Below are 21,273 nucleotides of genomic sequence, written 5' to 3'. Positions count from 1 at the left end.
TGCATCACCACGCCTAGCTAATTTTTGTATTTTTAGTAGAAATGGGGTTTCACCATGTTGGCCAGGCTGGTCTCGAACTCCTGACCTCAAGTGATCCACCTGCCTCAGCCTCAAGTGCTGGGATTACAGGAATGAGCCACCTTGCCCAGCCAGCCATCTTTTCATTACACACTGTTGATACTTAATATCATGCACTATTTATGTAATACATACAGTATGTCACTTCATGAAAGAAATGGAATTTATATTTAGTTTTACTTCCTAAAAGTAAAAGATAAAAATTAAATTTTTAGGCCGGGCGCGGTGGCTCAAGCCTGTAATCCCAGCACTTTGGGAGGCCGAGACGGGCGGATCACGAGGTCAGGAGATCGAGACCATCCTGGCTAATACGCTGAAACCCCGTCTCTACTAAAAATACAAAAACTAGCCGGGCGAGGTGGCTGGCGCCTGTAGTCCCAGCTACTCGGGAGGCTGAGGCAGGAGAATGGCGTAAACCCAGGAGGCAGAGCTTGCAGTGAGCTGAGATCTGGCCACTGCACTCCAGTCCGGGCGACAGAGCGAGACTCTGTCTCAAAAAAAAAAAAAAAAAAAAAAAAAAAAAAATTAAATTTTTAGACATATAAAATGTCTGTTGGGTATATATGTATATTCAAGAATATTGGCCAAGCGCAGTGGCTCATACCTGTAATCCCAGCACTTTGGGAGGCTGAGGTGGGAGGATCACTTGAGGTCAGGAGTTTCAGACCAGTCTGGCCAACATGGAAAAACCCCATCTCTATTAAAAATACAAAAAAAAAAAAATTAGCCGGGTGTGGTGGCGGGTGCCTGTAGTCCCAGCTACTTGGGAGGCTGAGGCAGGAGAATCGCTTGAACCCGGGAAGTGGAGGTTGCACTGAGCTGAGATTGCACCACTACACTCCAGCCTGGGCAACAGAGCAAGACTCCATCTCCAAAAAAAAAAAAGAATATCTAGCCTCCTAACATTTTGTGAAAATAAATATGACAATTCATTCTGAAAAGTTGGTTTTATCAACTTTTTTCTTAGTCTGACTCTTCAGAAGTTATGATCTATCTAAAAGAGTGTTTCTCAACCTCAGTACTACTGAGATTTGGGGTTGGACAATTCTTTGTTGTAAGGGGCTGTCTTGTACATTGTAAGACTTGAGCAGCATTCCCAGCCTCTACCCGTTAGATACCAGTAGCACGCTCCCTGTCTGTCTTCTAGTTGTTATGACCAAAAGCGTGTCCAGACATTACTATATATGGCTCCGAGAAGACAAAATTGCCCCCTGTTGAGAATCACTTATCTAAAGAATAAGGCTGTCCCTTTCAGACTTTATATGTTAGAAACTCTAAAGCTAGAAAAATAATTTAATGCCTATTTTGATAAGCTTTCACTCTATGAAGAGGGTATCACAATTTAAAAACTTGAAGTCTTCATAAACACTCTGTTTACTCCCTCTAAAAGGTGACAATAACAAAAGAAACCCATTAATTTTTAAGTGAACTTGGATCCTAAGTATTACTAGGAAAAGCACAGAACACCAGTTATTTGTACATCTTTCAAAAACAGTGTTCTCCTTGGAATATTATGTAACTTCGGTTAGGAACACTTTCACCTTTTCTTATAATACATTCACAAGAAGAATGGGAACAGTGTCATTTAAAGCTGAATTTCTTTTTTTGCCTTCTTCACAGGAAACATTTCTTTGATTGTCTTTGGCATCCTGAAATCTCTGACCCAATAGAGTTTTTATTTTCTTTGTTCATTAAGTCATAGTGTGCATGTCTGTTTCTTGGAATGCATTATAATTTGAGGTATGCAGACCTAATTTTCTGGAAGCATTATAAAACCTGGTCTTGTGAGATCACACACTGTGCTCATAAGTCAGTCTGTATTTGGGTGCTGTATTTGTGTGTGTTTGTCTTTTTGCCTGTAGGATGCCCCTCACTATATTTCTTGTGTCTGTAGTAGGCTTATTTGTGCACTACAGGTGCGATGGTAAGTATGTGAAGAAAAGGGCTCTGGTGAGTGGCCTTTGGAGACAATTATGTTTTATTTCATTTTTTAAAAAATGTATTGAATATCGGGTTTTTCACTGCAAGGCCTTCTTAAAAAGTGAAACTAATCAGATTGAGTGTTAATGCCAAGAGTGTAGCTGTAAATATTAACCTACAACTACCATACATTAGTGGACACACAAACAAGTATTTTGATCTTTTTAAACCCATCATCTTATCTTACAGATGTACCATTATATCTGTTTTGTTCCTTGCATAGTGTCTTTCCTTTTCCTTCTATTTGTTTTCAATATGAATATTAGTTTATCTCTTAGCCAAGGCTTTATTTTGACATATTGTTTAGAGAAATTCATTTTACACAGTAAATCAATAAATAGATCCTTGACCTTATTCCAGTTTCATATAAAGGCCTTGCAGTGGAAGATCTTTTACGAGACATTTGATGGAACAGACTGACTGAGAAGTTTTCCTTCCTGTTTTTCCCCCCTTTCCTTTTTCTCCCCATTCCAATTTCTTCTCTCTCACAGGTCAACCCCTCTACTTCTCTCCCCGGTGAGTAACGTCTGAAGCTTCTGCTCGCATTGAGTCTGAATCGTTCTTTTAATTTAAGGTACCCCAGAGTTCATGGCCCCTGAGATGTATGAGGAGAAATATGATGAATCCGTTGATGTTTATGCTTTTGGGATGTGCATGCTTGAGATGGCTACATCTGAATATCCTTACTCGGAGTGCCAGAATGCTGCGCAGATCTACCGTCGCGTGACCAGTGTAAGTCTTCCGCTAACTGATTGTTGAACTTGGGTTATATCTAACAAAGAATCCCAAGGTGGATGACATCAAACCATGTAAAAGAGGACAATAGTGGAAGGCATACTGAGTGAACTGTTGGAGTGGAGGTGGTGGTGTTGAGGTATGTGTAAGGCTATTGCTCATGATACAGTGAACGATAAAGATCAAAGAACCACTAGTTTATCCTGTACCCACCTTGCATTCATTTAAATCTTTATTATGTTTAGAAACACACCCTCATTGCTTACTTTTTAACCCCCTATTAATTCAGCTAAACTCCCATTTTCTCCCACCACATAGGTCAGAGTTAAAAGTAATGTTTTTAATTCAAGATGCCTTGTCAAATTAATTTGTTCACTGACTTTTCTCTGAACGACTTGATATGATTTATTAAATCTTATATATTAGTACCTACCATATTTAAGGCATAAATAAATACCTTTTTGTAGTTTAAATTACCCATGGTAGTTCATGTCTGCTGACAGATACTTTCTACGGCTGTCTAATTGAAACCTGAAAGGTAGTTGTTACGATTCCCTTCACTTTATCACTACATACTTCATTATGCTACTCTAAAATACATTTTCTTACATAACCATATTATGCCTGAAAAAATGAACAATCATTTCTGGATCATCCAACACCCTGAACCTGTTCAGATATTCTCTCCATTGTTTCAAAAAATGTCCGTTGACAGTGTTCAAAATAGGTTCCATCAAGGTCCACAAAATGTATTTTATTGTTGTAGTTCTTAATCTAGAACTATTGCTTTTACTTTCATTTTCTGCATGCCAGAGATTTACTGAAAAACTTGGGCCGGGCGCAGTGGATCAAGCCTGTAATCCCAGCACTTTGGGAGGCCAAGACGGGCAGATCACAAGGTCAGGAGATCGAGACCATCCTGGCTAACACGGTGAAACCCCGTCTCTACTAAAAAAATACAAAAAACGAGCTGGGCGAGGTGGCAGGTGCCTGTAGTCCCAGCTACTAGGGAGGCTGAGGCAGGAGAATGGCGTAAACCCGGGGGGCGGAGCTTGCAGTGAGCTGAGATCCGGCCACTGCAATCCAGCCTGGGCGACAGAGCGAGACTCCATCTCAAAAAAAAAAAAAAAAAAAAGAAAAGAAAAACTTGGATTATTTTGAGGAATGTACCACATTCTGAATTTTCCTTGTAGTATCATTTAACTGGTTTATTCTTCTACATTTCTGTAAAGAGAAGTTTACCTTAAATAGTTGGGGTAGGGTAACAATGTAAAAATAATTTTGTCTTTTTTACTCGCATTCACCCCAGAATGTACGTTGTCGTTTTCCAGAGGCTATATGATACTGCACATATGATACTGCAGCAGAGTACACGCAGAAGCAGATATAAGAATTCATTTGTAAGGCCGGGCGCGGTGGCTCATGCCTGTAATCTCAGCACTTCGGGAGGCTGAGGCGGGTGGATCATTTGAGGTCAGGAGTATGAGACTAGACTGGCCAACGTGGTGAAACCCCATCTTTACTAAAAATACAAAAATTAGCCAGGTGTTGGTGGTGCGCCCCTGTAATCCCAGCTACTCTAGAGGCTGAGGCCTGAGAATCTCTGGAACCCGGGAGGTGGAGTTTGCAGTGAGCCAGGATTGTGCCACTACACTCCAGCCTGGGTGACAGAGTAAGACTCTGTCTCAAAAAAAAAAAAAAAAGATTCATTTGTCTTCCATTAAACCATATTTTTAAAAAGATTACAAAATGTAAAACAATACCAATCTTATCACTAAATTTGTCTTATTTTGGAAAATACTGAATTTTTAATTTTAAATATTATATATTTGTAACAATGAGTTATAATTTTAAATGAATTAATAAATATTTTGAAACTTTCTCAGGTTTACCATCTGCCATGGTGAATAATAATAGATGTAACACATAGATAAAATCCCTCTGAGGTCCCCAGTAATGTTAATTTTAAGAGTATAAAGGGTTCCTGAGACAAAAGTTTGAGAACCACTGTTCAAAAGTCTTGATAAAATTTAGGCTAAACATTTTTTGCAACGATACTTAATATGTGGTGCTGTATATGTTGTATTGCACCAAGAGTCTCATAGTATCTCATTATCTCATTTTTAGAAATGTAATTTAATTGAATTTTGATATAGAAAATGTAATTATAAATTGCTTATTTAGATTTTGATAGCTGAACAGAATGGAAGTGTTTTTTTTTTTTTTTTTTGTGAGACGTAGTCTCCCTCTGTCGCCCCAGGCCAGAGTGCAGTGGCGTGATCTCGACTCACTGCAAACTCCACCTCCCGGGTTCATGGCGTTCTGCTGCCTCATCCTTCCGAGTAGCTGGGACTACAGGCGCCCGCAACTACTCCCGGCTAATTTTTTTGTATTTTTAATAGAGACGGGGTTTCACCGTGTTCGCCAGGATAGTCTCCATCTCCTGACCTCGTGATCCACCCGCCTCGGCCTCCCAAAGTGCTGGGATTACAGGCGTGAGCCAGAAATGTTTATTATTAAAAACCGATAGGAAACATTTTGCTTTAGGTAGACCAAATTTTACCTCTTCATAAAGGCTTGGAAGAAGTCTTGGGAGTCAAAGATTAATTATAATTATTTATTGCTGTGAATATTCCTTCAGTATCCTTGTTGTGTATTTGTATGTGATTCTGTTGTTGATGGATATGGAGCTACTTTGGACAATTAGTTTAATTTCATGTGAAGTGTAAGAACTGGTGGAGGTTTCATACCCAGTAAAAATGACAGCTGTTGTTTACAGAGAACGCAGCATAACTCTCAAGTTACTTCTGGCTTTGTAATTGGGATGGTAGTTTGTCAGTTATTATTATTGGGTGTATGTCTCCAAGTCTTTGGCCTGAGGGCTTACTGTTAAATTTATTAACCTCTTCTTTTTTTTTTGAGACGGAGTCTCTCTCTCTCTCCCGGGCTGGAGTGCAGTGGTGCAGTCTGGGCTCACTGCAAGCTCCGCCTCCGGGGTTCACACCATTCTCCTGCCTCCGCCTCCCAAGTAGCTGGGACCACAGGCGCCGCCACCGCGCCCGGCTAATTTTTTTGTATTTTTAGTAGAGACAGGGTTTCACCATGTTAGCCAGGATGGTCTCGATCTCCTGACCTCTCGATCCGCCCGTCTCAGCCTCCCAAAGTGCTGGGATTACGGACGTATTAACCTCTTCTTAATACTCACCCAGATTCTAATACATGTTATAATTGTAATCCCTGAAGCACTGACTCTCAATTTGGGCTGAATGGGGGCAGGATAAATATTTTTTATGCCTTCAGATGATTTTGATAAGTACCCTAGTCATTATTCTACATTTATGCCCTTAGAAAGCTCATCTGCTTTGCCTCTCAGAGATATCATCATTCCCAGTTCATGTCTCTTATCATTCCCCTTTCTTCCGCTGATGCATAGTAATTTACATTCTCTCTTTTTTTTTTTTCCCTTTGAGCATAGGGTAGACTGTTTATTGGGTAATGTCCTCCTTTATTTTGTTTAAAATTGTAGAAAACTTAAGCGATATATTTGATTTCTTGTTTTTTACTCACTACTTCCACTACTTCCAGTTTATTAGGTTCTTGCTTCAGAATACCTCTTAGATGCAAGCCTTCTTCATTCCCATTGCCACAACTCTGATTTCACATCTTCCTTACTTTACACCTTGCATTATATTCCAGAAGTAGTTTACACTGTGAATTTATTTTTTTATTTCACTTAAACTTGTTGAGCTTTCTTGCTCCCCTTTCTTGGTATAAGGAACTTCTGATACCAGTTTGCTTATATCAGAGCAAGTACAAATTCTTAATCTTTTGCTATTCTTCATCTTCATCCAAGCACTTTATTTTAATTAAATCATTATCTCGCACATACGCCACATCCTTTCCAGTATTTCTATCCATTTGTAAACGTTATATAATACTGTACCTCTTCTATAAGCTTTTCTGCTATCCAGTCAATCCATATACTTAACAGTCTTCCTCCATGACATTTTATCTGATTGGTTTCACTGTATAATGATCTTTGCCCTTTTTGAGCTGATTCTTCTGACTTGATATGAATTATAAAATTTTGTTTATAATTGGTTATTGTACTTATAAACTCATAAATTCAATTAATGTACTTACTGCTTATTTTTATTGCTTTATATTCTTTAAAATGTTTTAATCTAGTACATCTGTATAATTTCATCCTTTTCCGAAGCACTATCCTAAATACAAAATAAATCTCAGTGTCAATAAATGCAACATTTTCTGAATCCCTCCTATGTCCCATGCCCAGAGCTTGATACTAAGTAAAGGTGAATAATCACATTTCCTGTCTTCAGAAAGCTACCTCTAATATAGAAGATTAATATGTGAACAAAGAATTATAATTACATTATGGTGGGTATTTTAATGGACACAAGCACTAAGGAGAGTGGAGGAACAATGGTTAACCCTGCTATGGATTAGGGAAGATTTCACAAAAAGAGCTGTTTTATGAACTGTCAAAAAGAAAAGGTGGAAGAATGGTGAGAGGCCATTCTAAGAAGCAGGAATAGGATTTACATGAATGCTGAGGTGCCAAACATCGTAGTACAATGGAAGGAAAGGCAAATTGGTCAAATAGAGTGAAGCTGTTGTCCTGTGGTTGTAAAGGAGGGACAAATCAATTGCTACTTAGTGTCTCCTGCTCCCAGATCCTGTCTCATCTCAGAGCACAGTGTTTGGGGTCAGTAATTAAGAGGCAACCTTCTGACTCCTAATACGTGTATTTTTGCTGCTATTATATTGTTGTGTTTTAATGGTGAAAGAGATCTTATTTGTTTATAGGCTTTTGGAAGGAGCAAGAGGAAGAGAGAGAGAAGTAGAAATCATGGTGGGTGGTGGTGGATAGGATAGAGTAATATCCAGGATTCAGTGGGCTTGTGACATGGTATAATGGTAAGTCTTGATAGGGAAGGTTTTCTCCTGAGATGAGATAAGGGAAGCAAGATGGGTTTTGGAAGCAAAGTCTTGGGTTCACATCCCTGCCCTAGTTATTGCCATACTATGTTGAGCAATTCACTTAATTTCCCTATACTTCAATTATTTGGTTCTCTGTAAAAGAGATACCATTACCCTCTTACAGATTGCTTAGCACAGTGGCTGGTACTGGCACTGATAGTAGACTCTGGTTATTTTCTGTGAAATATGAGTTGTCATCCTCTTAGGGGTGTGTGTAGAATGAAAGATGGTCTTTAAGAATGATAAAGGCTTAAAATAACACCTATGAAACTTTGAACTGATTAGAAAATAATAATTGTGAGGCAGCACCAGGCATCCAGAATCTTCCTTTTTAGTGTTGATAAACACTATTATGTAAGCAATGAATATATTGTTTGTACTCGTGTCTATGTGTATGCAAGTAGAAAAGGGCAAATTTTTACCTATTACATACTTCTTTCTTGTGAATAACCAATAATAGGCTGGGCCTGTAGACTCACGCCTATAATCCCAGCACTTTGGGAAGCTGAGGTAGGCGAATCACTTGAGCTCAGGAGTTCGAGACTAGCCTGGGTAACATAATGAAACCATATCTCTACAAAAAATATAAAAATTAGTTGGCCGTGGTGGTGCATGCCTGTAGTCCCAACCACTGGGAGGCTGAGGTGGAAGGATCGCCTGAGCCAGGGAGGTGGAGGTTGCAGTGAGCGTAGATTGTGCCATTGCACGCCAGCCTGGACAATAGAGTGAAAGCCTGTCTTAAAAAAACAACAAAAAAAACCCACAATAGCTTAGATTGCTAAATTGGTCCTCAGTTTTCTATATTCTGAATTCTGTGTATCAGGGTTTGAAGAATAGAATATAAATTATTGACATAAATGAATTAGGTTTCATAGGAGAAAAGTTAATTTTACTTGGTGTCTTTTCTACTTAATAAATTTCATCTGTGTATTCGTGAATATTTATTAATTATAAACTGTGACCAAGCACTATACTAGGTATTGGGGATATACCAAGTCAAAAAGTTGTGTAAAAAAACAAAAAAAATGTTGATGAAAGTCGGTAAGTTGACTAGGCGTGATAGCTCACGCCTGTAATCCCAGCACTTTGGGAGGCCAAGACTGGGTGATCACTTGAGTTCAGGAATTTGAGACCAGCCTGGCCAACATGGTGAAACCCCAGTCTCTACTAAAAATACAAAAATTAGCTGGGCATGATGGCATGATGGCATGCACCTGTAATTGCAGCTCCTTGGGAGGCTGAGGGAGGAGAATCACCTGAACCCAGGAGACAGAAATTGCAGTGAGCTGAGATAGCGCCATTGTACTCCAGCCTGGGTGGCAGAGCAAGACTTGGTTTTTTTTTTTGATAACTCTATTAGAGTGATAAGGTTTGTGTCTAGAATAGATGGGAGATAAAGGGTGAGAAGCTGAACTAGGTTTATTGTTACAGCACAGCAAACTCAATCATTTCTTTTTGCCCAAAATATATGACTAGGTACTAATGCAATCAGATTTTTTTATTAAAACATGTAATGAAGTAATTATGGAGGAAATATAAGCCAGTAGATTCAAAACTGAGGGGAAAAATAACAAAAGTTGTAGTGGATCAAAGTTGATTTGTAGATCAACATGCTATATGAGTGATATTGCTAAACAGTAACAGGTGTTTCTGTTCTGTGACTCCTGAGCCTTAATTTCCTCATGATTGTGATAGTCATAACTGCCAGGCCTGCTAAGGTTGTGAAGAACAAATCTGTTGAAATTACATAAGAAAGTACATTTGAAAAAGTTTAGAAATATATTTGTTGTGTTTGACATGTAACTAGATTGACTCTGAAATGTCTTCTATCTCAATAGATTCTTGGTGTTTCAGAAGGGTTTGACTTACGGTTTCTGCCACAAAAGATTGGGAGGATAGTAGCAGTAGCTAGCTTTTTTAAGTGTAAGGAGGCTCATATTTGCACAGAAGTTACAAAATCTGTGATTGTGATATATTCAAGGAATTTTATTTTTAAAAGCGCCTCCAACTTTTCAATAAAAAAGTAAATAGATGACAAATTATTCTGTGTAGAGATGAATATCTAGATATTAAAACTTAAAAGTACGATTCTGATTATATAATCAAGTCATAGGCTTTCAGTAGTCCTTAAAGTCTGCTTTCTATCCTTCAGTGAATTTTCGAACTTTGTTAATAGAATATTTTGTGCTTATCAAATTAAACATTAGAAGACCTTTGGGGACTTGATTGATTCTCTGCATGGCATAATGTGCTAAGTCAGAGTATTAATCAGGAAGAATTTTCTTTTTTGTATGTGCATGCTAAAAATGTACATTTAGATTTTTTTCTAGCAGCGTTACTGAATATATTATATAATTAACCCATTTAAAGTGTATAATTCACTGGTTTTAGCATCTTCACAGTGTTAAAAACTTAAGCCAAATTAAATTTAAAGGCGTATAATTGAGCAATGAACGATTCGTGAATTGAGCAGCCCCCAGAATCACAGCAGATTCAGAGAGACTCCAGGGATGCCTCGTGGTCAGAACAGATTTATAGACAAGAAAAAGGGATGTGACATACAGAAATCAGAAGTGAGGTACAGAAACAACTGTGTCTGTACAGCTTGCTGGTTACAGCTTGCTGGTTGCCTTATTTGAACACCGTTTGAACACTCAGCAATGTGTGAGTGGTTGAAATATGGCCACTAGGGCCGGGCGCGGTGGCTCACGCCTGTGACCCCAGCACTGTGGGAGGCCGAGGCGGGCAGATCACCCGGGCGCGGTGGCTCACGCCTGTGACCCCAGCACTGTGGGAGGCCGAGGCGGGCAGATCACCCGGGCGCGGTGGCTCACGCCTGTGACCCCAGCACTGTGGGAGGCCGAGGCGGGCAGATCACCCGGGCGCGGTGGCTCACGCCTGTGACCCCAGCACTGTGGGAGGCCGAGGCGGGCAGATCACCCGGGCGCGGTGGCTCACGCCTGTGACCCCAGCACTGTGGGAGGCCGAGGCGGGCAGATCACCGGGCGCGGTGGCTCACGCCTGTGACCCCAGCACTGTGGGAGGCCGAGGCGGGCAGATCACCCGGGCGCGGTGGCTCACGCCTGTGACCCCAGCACTGTGGGAGGCTGAGGCGGGCAGATCACCCGGGCGCGGTGGCTCACGCCTGTGACCCCAGCACTGTGGGAGGCCGAGGCGGGCAGATCACCTGAGTCCAGGAGTTCGAGACCGGCCTGGCCAACACGGTGAAACCTCGTCTCTACTAAAACTATAAAAATTACCCATGCGTGGTGGTGGGCGCCTGTAATCCCAGCTACTTGGGAGGCTGAGGCAGGAGAAGCACTTGAACCTGAGCGGCAGAAGTTGCAGTGAGCCAAGATCACGCCATTGTACTCCTGCCTGGGTGACAGAGTGAGACCCTGTCTCAAAAAAGAAAGAAAGAAAGAGAGAAAGAGAGGGAAGGAGGAAGGGAAGGAAGGGAAGAGAAGGGAAGGGAGGGGAGGGGAGGGAGGGGAGGGAAGGGAGGAAGGAGGAAGGAAGGAAGGGAAGAGAAGGGAAGGGAGGGGAGGGGAGGGGAGGGGAGGGAAGGAGGAAGGGAGGAAGGGAGGAGGGAAGGAGGGAGGGAGGAAGGAAGGAAGGAAGGAAGGAAGGAGGAAGGAAGGAAGGAAATTTGGCCGTTGGGATTGGCCAAGCCTCAGCAGTTGTTATAGGCACATACTCCTAAGTTAGGTTTTCAGTCTTGTCTACCTATGAAGTTAGGTTGCAGTTAGTCCACAGAGACTCAAATTAGAAGTACAAAGTCCTTCTTGGGCCCTATTTAGTTTGCTTTAACAATAGGTATGTGCAACCATCACCACAGTCAACTTTAGAATAATTTTATCACATGATAAAGAAATTCTGCACCCTGTAGCAATCACTTTTCTATACAAACATTCCCCCAACTCCTGTGCAACCCCGAATCTGTTTCTGTCACTATAGGTTTTTCTGTTCTGGACATTTCATCTAAATAGTCATTTAATATGTGGTCTTTTGTGACTAGCCTCTTTCACTTAGTATAGTGTTCTCAAGGTTCGTCCATGTTGTAGCAAATGTTCATGCTTCATTCCTTTTTAAGTCTGAGTAGTAATATTCCATTGTATGTGTGTGTGTGTGTGTGTGTGTGTGTGTATATAAACACAATTGTTTAGCCATTTATCCATTGGTAGACGTTTGGACTGTTCCTACCATTGGCTGTTGTGAATAGAGCTGCTATGAAGAATATTAATGTGCAAGTTTTTGTTTGAATATCTGTTTTTACTTCCTTTAGGTATATACCTGGAAGTGAAATTGCCATGCGTGTATGCTAGTCCTATGTTTAACCATTTGAGGAACTGCCAGCCTATTTTCCAATACCTGTACCATATTACATTCCCACCATCAGTGTGAGAAAATTCTGATCTCTCCATATTCTTGCCAACTCTTGTTGTTATTATTATTATTTATTTTTGGAGACAGAATCTCGCTCTGTCACCCAGGCTGGAGTGCAGTGGCACGATCTCAGCTCACTGCAATTTCCGCCTTCTGGGCTCAAGCGATTCTCCCGCCTCAGCCTCCTGAGTATCTGGGACCACAGACACACACCACCACGTTGGCTGATTTTTTTGTATTTTTTGTAGAGATGAGGTTTTGCCATGTTGCCCAGGCTGGTCTAGAACTCCTCAGATCAAGCAATCTGCCTGCTTTGGCCTCCCAAAGTGCTGGGATTACAGGTGTGAGCCACTGTGCCAGCCTGTCTTCTGTCCTTAAAAAGACAACAGTCATTGGGTTAAGGACCCACACTGCTCCTGGATGACTTCATCTTAACTAATTACTTGTGCAATGATCTTGTTTCGAAAACAATTCACATTGTAAGGTAGTAGAGATTAGAACCACAACGTATATTTTTGAGGGACGCAGTTCAACCCCATAACAATTCGTGGGTTCATTCAACAAATTTTCAAGTCTCTTCTATGTTGCAGACTGTTTTCTAGATCCTAGATACTGAATATTATTGTCATGTCAAAAACAGTCCCTGTCTCTAAAGAACTTACCAAGGGAAGGAGAACAAACAAATAAAGCAAACAGTTACAATACAATAGAAAACACTTATTTTAGGGATAGGTACTTAATGAAAGCATGTAAGAGTGGTACCTAATCAAGTTTGGACACGTTAGGTATATGGTGTTAAAGAATTAGGGAAAGACTAAGATAGTGTTGTATTTGAAGATCCACAATTTTCTATATCAACCAAGTTTGGAAGTAGGAAAAAGAGGAAGCAAGGGCTAAGAGACAAAAGGAAAACTTAGCCTTTAATGTAGATCACTGAGGGGACTGTTTTAAAAGTGAATAGGTATCATGTATGTCAACACATACAGACTTAAATTTTAGAAAGATTGTTTCTGACTGCAGAGTGGAGAATGGATTTCTGAGGAAAGACTAAATGTTGAAAACCCAGTTAAAAGGGTATTGAAGTAATCTAAGGAAAATGACTAATAGTCTGAAATAAGGAGTTGTAAGAGAGAAGGCCAAAGTGGGTGGATTAGAGAGATTTTGTTTGTGAATTAGATTTGAGCTAACCTCATTTTTTTTTCCACTTAACATTTATGAAAATAAATGCTCATGTACATATATATACTTAAGATCAAACAAAATATCAAACCTGATTGTGAGGTTAAATATATAACTTTAGATTTGGGGAGTATAAAATTTATAATTTGTATATGAAATGGTTTACATATTTTATTTACTAACTTAATCATTCCTTTTATTTATTTATTTTTTTGAGACAGAGTCTTACTCTGTCCTTCAGGCAGGAGTGCATGGCTCAGTCTCGTCTCACTGCAACCTCTGCCTCCCAGGTTCAAGTGATTTTCCTGCCTCGAGCCTCCTGAGTAACTGGGATTACAGGTGCCTGCCACCATGTCTGGCTTTTTTTTTTTTTAAGTAGAGATGGAGTTTCACCATGTTGGCCATGCTGGTCTCGAACTCCTGACCTCAAGTGATCTGCCCACCTTGGCCCACCAAAGTGCTGGGATTACAGGCATGAGCCACAACGCCTGGCCCATTCTGTCATATTCTAAATGGAATAGCAAACTATGCTTCCTGGCCAAATCCAGCCTGGTGCCCATTTTTTACAGCCCATGACATACATATGGTTTTTGGTTTTGTTTTTAATTTTTTGAGAGAAAGTCTCGCTCTATCACGCAGGCTTGAGTGCAGTGGTACAATCATAGCTCTCTGTAGCCTTGAACTTCTACAGACATGTGCCACCATGTCCAGCTATTTTTTTTTTTTTTTTTTGTAGAGGTGGGGTCTCACTATTTTGCCCAGACTGGTCTCAAACTCCTGGCCTCAAGTGATCCTCCTACTTTAGCCTCCCAAAATGCTGGGATTACAGTTGTGAGTACCACACCTGGCTTATTTTTATATTTTTTAATGTTTGGGGAAAATGTCAAAAGAAGAGTATTTTATATGATACGAAAACTACATGAAATTCAAATTTCAGTGTCCATAAATAAATTTTTCTGGCATACAACCACACTCATTTGCTTCCATATTATTTATGGCTGCTTTCACACTATAATGGCTGAGTTGAGTAATTGCAACAGACTGTATGATACATAAAGCCTACAATATTTACTATTAGGCTCTTAACAGGAAAAGTTACTCAGTCCTGTGCTAAACATGTCACCAGAACTTTGTAAAACATGTTCCCCAGTAGAGTTCTGTACGAAATTACTGATCTGCGAAAGTAGTGGTGATGTTCTTCTATAAGAATGCGTTAGCCTCGGTACTTGTAATAGACATGAGAATCTTGGTGCAAGCAAGTAGCTACTTAACAGGTCAGAAAATGTATAGGCAGTCTTTTCTCTCTGTTAAGAGTAGAACTAAAACTTTAACATTTTTATTTGCCACCCAGAAACTCAAAAGCTCAGTTGAGAAGAAAATCTTCTTAAATGAAAGATGTCTTTGGTAGTAAGTTTAACAGAACCTAGAAAGACTGGTGTCACTGTTTCTGTGTCACTGTATTCTCTGTAGTATTTAACCTGTTTTCAGTTGTTCAGCAGCTTTTATTTTTTATTAAACTGAGACAAAATTCATATATCATAAAATTAACCATTTTAACCATTTTTAAGTATGCAGTTCACTGGTTTTTAGTATATTCACAACGTTAATGCAGTTATCACTACTAATTCCAGAACCTTCCCATCATCCCCAAAATGAAGCCCCATACCCGTTAGTAGTCATTTCCCATTCCCCTCTCCAGCCCATCCCCTAGCAACCACTAATCTACTTTCTGTTTCTGGATTTGATTTTCCTATTTTAAGTATTTCATGTAAATGGAATTATACAATAAATGGCATTTTGTGTCTGACCTCTTTCACTTAGCAAAATGTTTGCAAGGTACATCCATTTGGTAGCATGTATCAGTACTTTTTAATGGTTAAGTACTATTCCATTGCATATATACTACATTTTGTTCTATTCAGCAGGTTTTATTTCCCTTTAGTTCTTTAGTTTCTTCCTCTTTTTCTCATTGTTAAACTGCTTAACTCTATAGCTGCCTCTTAATCTGGAGAGAGATTGAGAACAGTGTTTTAGTCCATTTGGGCTGCTATATCAATAATGCCATAAACTAGGTGGCATATAAAACAACAACCATTTATTTCTCACAGTTCTGAAGGCTGGAAAGCCCAAGATCAGGTGCCATCAGATTTGGTATCTAGTGAGGTTCTGTTCCTCACACACCAGACTTTCTCGTGTCATTTTCACATGGTGGAGGAGTCAAACAAGCCCCCTCAGGACTTTTATAAGGGCAGTAATCCCTTTCACGGTTCTGCCATCATGACCTGATCTGCTCTCATGACTTGATCTCCTCCCAGAGACCTTCACCTCTTAATACTATCTCATTGGACATTAGATTTCAAGGTAAAAATTTTAGGGAGACACAGACATTCAGACTGTAGCATACATGAAGGAGAAAATTATAGTGTCTTAAAAGGTATTGTCCTAGAGCTTGGTTTCTTACATCGTTGTTTATATTCATTGTGCACAGCACACTGTAGGCACTCATTAATATTTTGAATAAATGATTCAAAGGAATATCAAATATAGTCAAAATTAGACATTATATAAATTTAGGAGAGTTGTATTTACTCAATGAAAGAGAAGTGAAATTTAAGATGACTTTCAAAATTATCCTACTAAAATGAAGTTGAATAGCAGCAAGTAGAAACTGATGTACCTATAAAAGCAATATATTTTAATGGCAGAAAACACACTTTTGCATGAACCTAATAGAATAGGAAAAACTATTTTGTGCAAATAAAGCAGAAAACAATAATAGGTAGAAAGGCTATCTCAGGACTAGAAAGGCTCTTCTATAGGTTCTCAAATCTCAGTTGTAATTTCTGAACAACTAGCTTAACTCTTTCCATTGTGGGGCTAGGTCTGTATTTTTTTTTTGGTAGGTATTTCCCCATAATTTTTACCCTATAATTACTCTCACCTTGTGCTTTCTTCCCTGGGACTTCATAGGGCAGACCAAATCGTAATTTCACTTGGTAGTCCCTCAAATGTCTCAAGACAGTTTTTCTAATGTTAGGAGTCTTTTTTTGTCAAGACCCATCATTGTCAATTTGTAAAACTAAAACTTGTTCCTTTGAATTTCTTGAGGGAAGGGGCTTATATTCGTTCTTGGAAGAGGGAGATGCTCAACAATTGTTTTCTTGATCTTCAGGAGGTTACATAAGAAAGAAGATAAACTGTAATTGAACATAATGAACTTGGCAACATTGTATAATATTGCAGAGGCCTTGGTGGTAAAGGTTTTGAGGTTCTGTCACCTGAGAATTTTTGAGAAGGAATCAAGACAGCTAACAGACACTCAAGTGACTTTTTTTTTTTTTTTTTTGGAGACGGAGTCTGTCTCTCGCCCAGGTGGGAGTGCAGTGGCATGATCTCAGCTCACTGCAACCTGTGCCTCCTGGATTCAAGCAATTCTCCTGCCTCAGCCTCCCGAGTAGCTGGGATTACAGGCGCCCACCACCATGCCCGGCTAATTTTTGTATTTTTAGTTAAAACGAGGGTTTTACCATGTTAGCCAGCCTGTTCTGGAACTCCTGAGCTCAAGTGATCCACCCGCCTTGGCCTCCCAAAGTGCTTGGATTACAGGCGTGAGCCACCACGCCCGGCCCAGGCTTGAGTGATTAGTTCAGCATGGTATTAAAAGTTATTGTATTTTCCAAAACAAATTTTAAAAACTTATTGAGAAGAGGGGCATTTCCACATTTTTGCAAATCTGATGTCTAGTCTAAAAGAAGATTGCTAAATTCTCATATCTGCTTTTCTATTCAGTCTGTTACAATATGTTGTTTGGGTTGAAGTATATGAAGAAAATCTGGCCTCATGCAGATATGTAGTTGTGAAAGGAAATACTTTATAGGCCACAAGAAAGGATATTGAGGACCCTGAAGGGTCTTGATACCACACCTTTGAGAACCACAGTTTTAGCAAACCATGCAAAGTGCAGTCCTCGGACCAACAGAATCAGCATCTCAGGGTGCTTGTATTTAATGTAAAATTTTGGCCCCTTTCCAAGCCTGTTAAATTAAAATCTGCATTTTACATAGTACAAGGGCAATTCATATGTACATTAAAGTTTGAGTAGTATGAGCTGGGTCATTAATCCCTTAATGACCCAGCTTAAAGGTTCCATGTACCTTTATTTGGTTACTTAAATAAAAAGTAGGCGATATAATATAGCAAAATGTTATTTAAATAAACTATTGTTCAGTCATTCATGTAAACTTTTAAGTCACATTATAAGTAACCAATTTGACTTAAAAATTGTATTATTATAGCATTTCTATGCAATTTTGCATTTTTTCTGCCTTTTTGGTTGTTGCTTTTTTAAATTTTTCTTTATTTTCTTTATTTTTTTTTTGAGACGGGGTCTCACTCTGTCACCCAGGCTGGAGTGCAGTGGTGCGATCTTGGCTCCCTGCAACCTATGCCTCCTGGGTTCAAGTGATTCTCCTGCTTCAGCCTCCCAAGTAACTGGGAGGGACAACAGGCATGTGCCACCACAGCCGCCTAACATGTATTTTCTGGTAGAGACGGGGGTTTCACCATGTTGGCCAGGCTGGTCTCAAATTCCTGACCTCAAGCAATCTGCCAGCCCTGGCCTCCCAAAGTTCTGGGATTACAGGCATGAATGACCACGCCAGTCCTGGTTGTTGCTTTTTAAAAAGGAAAACCAGTAAATCAAGCTGTAGAAAATGTGAAATAAAAACAATTGAAACTGTGCTAGAATCCTTAGTTTCTAAGGATGCTGCAGGTGGCATACATTTGTGCTTTATTTTTCCTCTAAGCTGTGAAAATTTAGTTGTGTATGCTCTATAGTCCTTAATTCTGCACCGTCCATTACCATACTTCTTGCCTAGGAAATACTGTCTAAATTTTACCAATCTCCATTCCCATCTTCTGGCTTCTAGTAAAGAATAAAAAGGGCTGTGATCTTTGTTACTTTTCTAAAAGTTTTCTTATGTTTTGGGTGCTGAGATAAATGTGTAGGGTTTAAATAAGTTATTAGATAATATAATTTATATAATTATATAAACAATCATGACGATTCTGTGTTGAAATAGGCCTTGAAATATTGTACCCTCTCTTAAGTCAGCTTGGGATTTAAAATTTGAATTAGTAAATTTAACTAATTTAAAAATTATGTTAGTGTCAGTCTGCTTAACTGTTGCATACTTATTACAGAAACGTGCGTGGTTATCCATCGGAAGAAGTCCTAGGGCTTCCTGATACAAACACAGCCACAGACCCCAGCCACTCTAGATTTCCGGTTTTCATCCCAGGTCTTATTGTGTATACCCTGGCTATTAGTAACCAGTAAACCACTCTCCCCCTTCTGTAGATTTAGTACTAACTTAGAAAAAGGATACAAAGAAGAGTTTGTATTGAACAGCTCAGGATTGCCTTTTTAGGTGGAAGAAACAGGCTCTGGAGTTGGATCTGCTTCCTTTCAAATCCCGGTAATGTCATTGCCCAGCTGTGAGACCTTGAGCAAATTATTGACTTCTCTGAGCCTAAAGTATTTGTGAAGATTAAATGAGAAAGGCAAAGTGCCTGGCATGTGGTTATCAATCAGTGCCTAATAGGTATCACCATTATCATCAACATCATTATTATTAATACATATTTAGTAGTGAAATAAGGTGTCTCTTTTTATGTTATTTTAACCAGTGACATTCAGCAAATTGCATTAATTTAAATGTGTTTCATAAGTATCACATAAAATCAAGCTTTAAACGGGAGAATGAGCTAACATTTATTTGTAATCTTGTCAATCACCTCACCTTGTAAAGTACTTTACATATACTGTTTTAATCTTTTATATCATGGTAAGTAGATAATGTCTTCATTTCACAGGTAAGAAAATAGACTCAGAGTTTAAGCATTTTGCCTAAGGACATGCAGGAGAAATAATAGTAGTCAGAAATCAAGGTTCTCTTAACATGATACTGATACAAACATTATTTTCCTTTACCTCTTTTTTGTTTTGTTTTTAATCTGTTTTCTAGACCACAAGGAAAACTGAGGGTAAAAAGTTTAGGAGATGTGAGTAGCAAAAGTCTGGTACTGCAGTTTTGAGCTCTAAGCAAAGATTCATTCTCCCTGTTTAACAGAGAAAAACTTCTTAATTGTATGCTATACTTGTAATCTTGACCCAGTTATCATGAAAATCTATGCCACTGATAATGAGAAGGTCCAAGTAAAAGTAGGAATGTAGCACAACTTTGGTGTGCTTTTAAAATAATAAAAACTGCAGCAAGCAATGATATCAACTTTTTATATGAAGGATAGTGCATTTGAACTGGAGCAGTACACAAGCTTTCATGTATTCAGAGAGTAACGAGCCTTGGGGAATCATGAGTAAGTTAATTTCTTTGATAGAGCTAGCTTGATTTGGTAGGGAGTTCGAAGAGGCTTGTTTTCCAATGGGATCATAAGGTATGTTCAAATTCCTGTAAACTAATGGTTCATACCTGTAAGAATCTGGCTGAATCCAGCCCTATAACAACCAAGTTAGAAATAATGGGGATTTTTAATTACTTTGTTTGTGTAATTTGACTTTGTCACTGATTCCATTAGCTTTTGGATTGCAAGGCTTGAACATTTTGTCTGGGAAAAACAGAATTAAAGCCATTAGGGTAAAATTCCTTTTAGTTTTTATATAACAGATTGCAATTCACCCTACTTTTTTACTCAAACAAGTGAGACTGATTCCTGATTAGATGGTGTTTGAAAAGTTGAAGGAAACTTTGTATTTATTTCTTTAGCAGCTAGAATTTGTTGTGCTATCAGTGAAAATCTATTGGATTTAGCTGAACTGGTTCCTTAATAAGTTTTGTTTCTATATCCATCCAGCAAATTTAGGTTATAAATGTAAAAGAAAAGTTCAAGTATTGAGGGGCTATATCTTAGGAACATTTTGTATGATTTTCAGAAGCATTTCATTATTCTACTGTGATTTGATTAAGATTAAAGGTGGTAGCAATTCCCTGTGTTTAGCTACTAAATAATAATTATTAATGAAATCATTATTTCAGAATTCCTCAAAAAAGCTGACCTTACTTACCTACCCGGAATATTGGTCTGTAATTCACAAGGCAGTAGACTACAGAATAAAAACTGAAAGGATATAGAAAGATTATTTTCCATATTTAAATACAGCAGTACTGAGTTTTCTGATATAGTGTAGATAACCTAAATGCTAAAAGATTCATATAAATACTTTGTAATTGCTACTTTCTCTAATGGATTATATGTATATATGATTTGAGGTGTACCTTGAAAGAAGCATAAGACTCAGTTGACTGAAAAAAGGGGGCAGAATAGGAAAAGTATTCTTGTTGGTAGAAGTGTTCACTAAAGTATTCAGTGAACAAGTAACCAGTTTGAACTTACTTTGGGGAGATTAGGTAAAGATGTGGGTGGAAGTTTGATTATGATTTTCATACCACCTTTAAAAGCACAATAACATGGACTAGAAATAACATTAAATTAGACACTGGAAAATCTGGATTCTAGTTTTTGTGTTACCATTGATTAGGCCCATACTTCACTGGAATATAGATTATATTTGTCTTACAGGTGCTGAAGGTGGTGCAGTATATCTCTAGCAGATTGCCTGATAGCTGTTAGACTAGATGAGACACTCCATAGTCAACCAGTTGAGTTAATGGATTAATTCTTTTTTGTTGTTGTTGTTGTTGTTGTTGTTTTTTGAGATGGAATCTTGCTCTGTTACCAGGCTGGAGTGCAGTGGTGTGATCTTGGCTCACTGCAGCCTCCGCCTCCCAGGTTCCAATGATACTCCTGACTCAGCCTCTTGAGTAGCTGGGAATACAGGCTTGTGCCAACATGCCCAGCTAATTTTTGTATTTTTAGTAGAGACGGGGTTTC

General features: G+C 39.0%; 1 protein-coding gene across 12 annotated transcripts in view; it reads left to right on the top strand.

Moving 5' to 3' along the window:
* Positions 1 to 21,273, top strand: part of WNK1 (WNK lysine deficient protein kinase 1) — a 182,949-nt gene that overhangs the window by 76,036 nt on the left and 85,640 nt on the right. For all 12 annotated transcript variants that reach the window (XM_033223315.1, XM_033223314.1, XM_033223322.1 and 9 more), the window contains exon 4: positions 2,633 to 2,790. In XM_033223315.1, the coding sequence (XP_033079206.1) occupies positions 2,633 to 2,790 (158 nt within the window). The remainder of the gene's footprint in view (positions 1 to 2,632; positions 2,791 to 21,273) is intronic.

The sequence above is a fragment of the Trachypithecus francoisi genome, unplaced genomic scaffold (assembly GCF_009764315.1).
Source record: "Trachypithecus francoisi isolate TF-2019V2 unplaced genomic scaffold, Tfra_2.0 Lachesis_group11, whole genome shotgun sequence".
Lineage (NCBI taxonomy): Eukaryota > Metazoa > Chordata > Mammalia > Primates > Cercopithecidae > Trachypithecus > Trachypithecus francoisi.
Note: the sequence above shows the minus strand (reverse complement) of the source record. Positions and strands in the feature narration are given on the sequence as shown.